The sequence below is a fragment of the Olea europaea genome, chromosome 13 (assembly GCF_002742605.1).
Source record: "Olea europaea var. sylvestris chromosome 13, O_europaea_v1, whole genome shotgun sequence".
NCBI lineage: Eukaryota > Viridiplantae > Streptophyta > Magnoliopsida > Lamiales > Oleaceae > Olea > Olea europaea.
The window spans coordinates 16,819,443-16,822,545 of record NC_036249.1 but is presented as its reverse complement, the minus strand read 5'-3'; the positions used below and the strand labels follow the sequence as shown (position 1 = coordinate 16,822,545).

Here is a 3,103-nt window from a genome sequence, read left to right as displayed (position 1 = left end):
AAACGATAATTGATGCAAAATCCTGTGTTAATAAATGATAGTGAGAAAGGGCACACTCGTACATGTGAAACCATGCTGACATTCTCAACTCGTCGAGTTCAAACAAATATGGGTGCGAGCTTAACTAAACAGGAATCAAATGTATGCTAGTTGAATTACTAAACTAAGATTATTCAAGCAAGTTGTCGAATATCAAGAAAGAGTCAAGTGAATGAAAAATCAACATTTGGAAGCAAAACAAGCTTAATAAAACAAGCTCAACCCCGCACATGTTTAAGTCTCCATGTACTATAAGATGACTTTTTATACGATTAAGTAATGTATCAGTTACAAGCATTAAGCCAATGAGGGCAACTTCTAAAAATTACGTAAATACTCCAAAAATTACTTTATTAGGAACAGTATATGTAAAATGCTCTGATGTAAGAAGCCAAATATTAATGTAAAATATACATTACTGAGTTTATAAGCACTCATAAATGAACATAAAGTCCTACAAACAGAACTGTGATGGCATACTGGCCTAGAAAGTGAAGGAAAATCTTTCAAGGCCAAGCAACAGAAGGCTGAAAGAGTACAAGTTCACAAAATCTTCCACTGGAGCTCGACTGCTGTTGTTATTATTGATATGCAGTATGCGGCGCTCATTGGAAATTCAGAAACTGCAACAGACAGATTGTTAGACACAAAAACTTAACGAAGCATTTGAGAATTACTAGATGTCATGATAAAAATGTCAAACAAGTGAACTAAATACCTAAAGAACCAGAAAAATAACTCATTATAGTGAATAACTTGGATTTTCAAGATAATAATTCTTGTACAAATATATAAGATTTAACAGAGTCGTTTAGGTTAGTTATATTCCTTGGGTATCTAGAGTTGACACCCTTTGTGCCAATTGCAGCTGACATAACAGAATCCCAAGTGATCAACTCTTCATTGAGACAATTGAGATTTTTTTATTTTTTTTTATTATTTTATTATTTTATTATTTTTTATTATTATTATTTTTTTTTTGGGGTTTAAAGTATGGCATAAATATAACAACTCCGTGTTAGTAGTTACCTCTGTACGAGTGTAGTATGAAGAATGAGAGTGAAGTCAAATGCACGGAAAGCAATTTACATCCTACTCTTTGCACCTATGACCAAGTCTATCTAATATACATAATTATTTTGACCAGTAACAGCTTTTATATGGATGCATGCATTGGTGATTTTAAAATTTTCATAATTTACTAGTAGAGATGAGAAGAAAGAGACTGAAAATTTGCTTACTTAATAGATAATCTTCTACATAGTCTTTATCAATTTTCCCATGGGCCATTGCTCCAACCTGTATGTAAGCCATACACATAAGATATAAGTTACAGTCAAATAAAGAAATTAGTGAGATTATAAGCAGGTATTGATGTACCACGAAAACAAGGTCCATGCCATTGTCAACGGTACTAACATAGTCATACATATCCACTAACTTCTCCGAACTGTGAGAGAAGCCTGATCTCCAGCAAAATAAGTTGACTTTTCAATGACAATCAAAAGGAGGGGTAAAACACCAAAAAATAGAAATTTGTTTTACCTATTTTACGAGAGTTGATGGGCAAATACTGGGTTACGGGATTCTTGATGACACGTAAAAGTTTCTCACCCTTTCCAGCTGCAGTGATATGCAGCTTTTGTAGCAGTTGCACTGCAAAGTATTGTAAAAATAATTCATTATTAATGGCACTTTCAAAAATAGTTTTTATATGAAAAATCTAGGATAAGCTCACCCATGAGACCAGAGAAGCGCTTATATGTCCTCGGCATACGTGCATGAGGTTTGATTTGAAAGAGAATACCTTGCTGTGTCCTCACATACGAAGCTTTCAATCTTCCACTTTTGTTCACGCGGCTATCTAAAATTGTCTGGATGGCCTGAAAAATTGTCAAGTTATCAACACATGGAGTTATAAAGAATTACCTAGACCTGAAAGAATATATCTCGAAATATAAACCACATAACAATTTGTGTTGGGTTTTTTGATACTCAATAAATCCCGGGCTATGATGTTAACGTGGGTTAATATTATTTCACAGGCATAGGCCGATGAATGAAATAAGTCCAATAACCAAGTCAATGAGCTACACCCGGCCCAATTGTATTCCTTATGGATGGCTTGAATCTTGGCCCGTTTACCCCTTTAATGGCCCAACTTAAAGCCTAACCCTAGAGTATATATATGAATATAACCCTAGCCTCTTTGAGATGATGATTGAGTGATTTTGAGAGAAGAAACAAGAGAATCCCGGCTGCCCCCTTTTGTGTGAGAAAAAGGGTGTCCAGAAGTGTCCAGAACGCTGGTATAACGTGTGCAATTGGTGGTTCTTTCATAGTATACCTTTGTGGTGTCTTCTTCTAGCCTTTGTGGCGATAAATCATCATCCCTTCTTGTCCTACGTGGGTAAGATTGAATAGCAACCAAGGTGAATCAATTGGTTGTGGTTTGGAGCCGTTTGGATTGGTTGTTGGTAGAGAAAGGTACGTTGGACTTAGCCTGGAAAATCACCATTTGAAGATCCTTTAGAGAGAGCTTCCGCAACAATTGGTATCAGAGCTTCAAGGTGAAGGTTTTGGCTCGAGAAATCTACCAGAAATCGTCCAAAAAAATCGGCAGAAACGAGGCAGAAATCAGATCGAAAAACTGTCCAGAAAACTGTTAAAAATCAGCCACTGTTTTGGTGTTTTCTGATCAATCCAGAAGGAGTTTGGTGAAAAGGAGGCCGGATTCGTGATCTGCAGGTGGAGGCGGTGCTGTGTGACCGGCGCGTGTGGGCGACGGACGCCGGCGGCGGCGGCGCGTGGCTTCTCCGGCGTGGAGCGTGTGGGCGCGTACGGAAGTTTCTGGGGAAGCTTCCTTCAGACAGTTTGTTCCTTGTATTATTTCTAACATTTTTCGTGTTGGAAGTTTTCTATTTCAGGGTACACAGTAGAAACTGGACAGCGTTGTTCTTCGAGCGTTCGGGACTCGATCATGATTTTTGGTTGCTGCAGTTTCCAGAGACTTTAGGACAAATAGTGGTGGTCCTAAAGTGATAAATTCGCAACTCTCATAATT

The 3,103-nt window shown here is 37.6% G+C and overlaps 1 protein-coding gene across 1 annotated transcript in view; it reads right to left on the bottom strand.

Annotated features, from left to right (window-relative positions):
• Nucleotides 1–559: 559 nt before the first annotated feature.
• Nucleotides 560–3,103, bottom strand: part of LOC111408237 (ribosomal RNA small subunit methyltransferase NEP1-like) — a 12,088-nt gene continuing 9,544 nt past the window's right edge. Inside the window, exons 3-7 of the mRNA XM_023038028.1 lie at nt 1,778–1,922; nt 1,585–1,695; nt 1,420–1,502; nt 1,281–1,338; nt 560–662 (exon numbers count right to left, since the gene is read on the bottom strand). Of these exons, the coding sequence (XP_022893796.1) occupies nt 583–662; nt 1,281–1,338; nt 1,420–1,502; nt 1,585–1,695; nt 1,778–1,922 (477 nt within the window). The 3' untranslated portion in view covers nt 560–582. The remainder of the gene's footprint in view (nt 663–1,280; nt 1,339–1,419; nt 1,503–1,584; nt 1,696–1,777; nt 1,923–3,103) is intronic.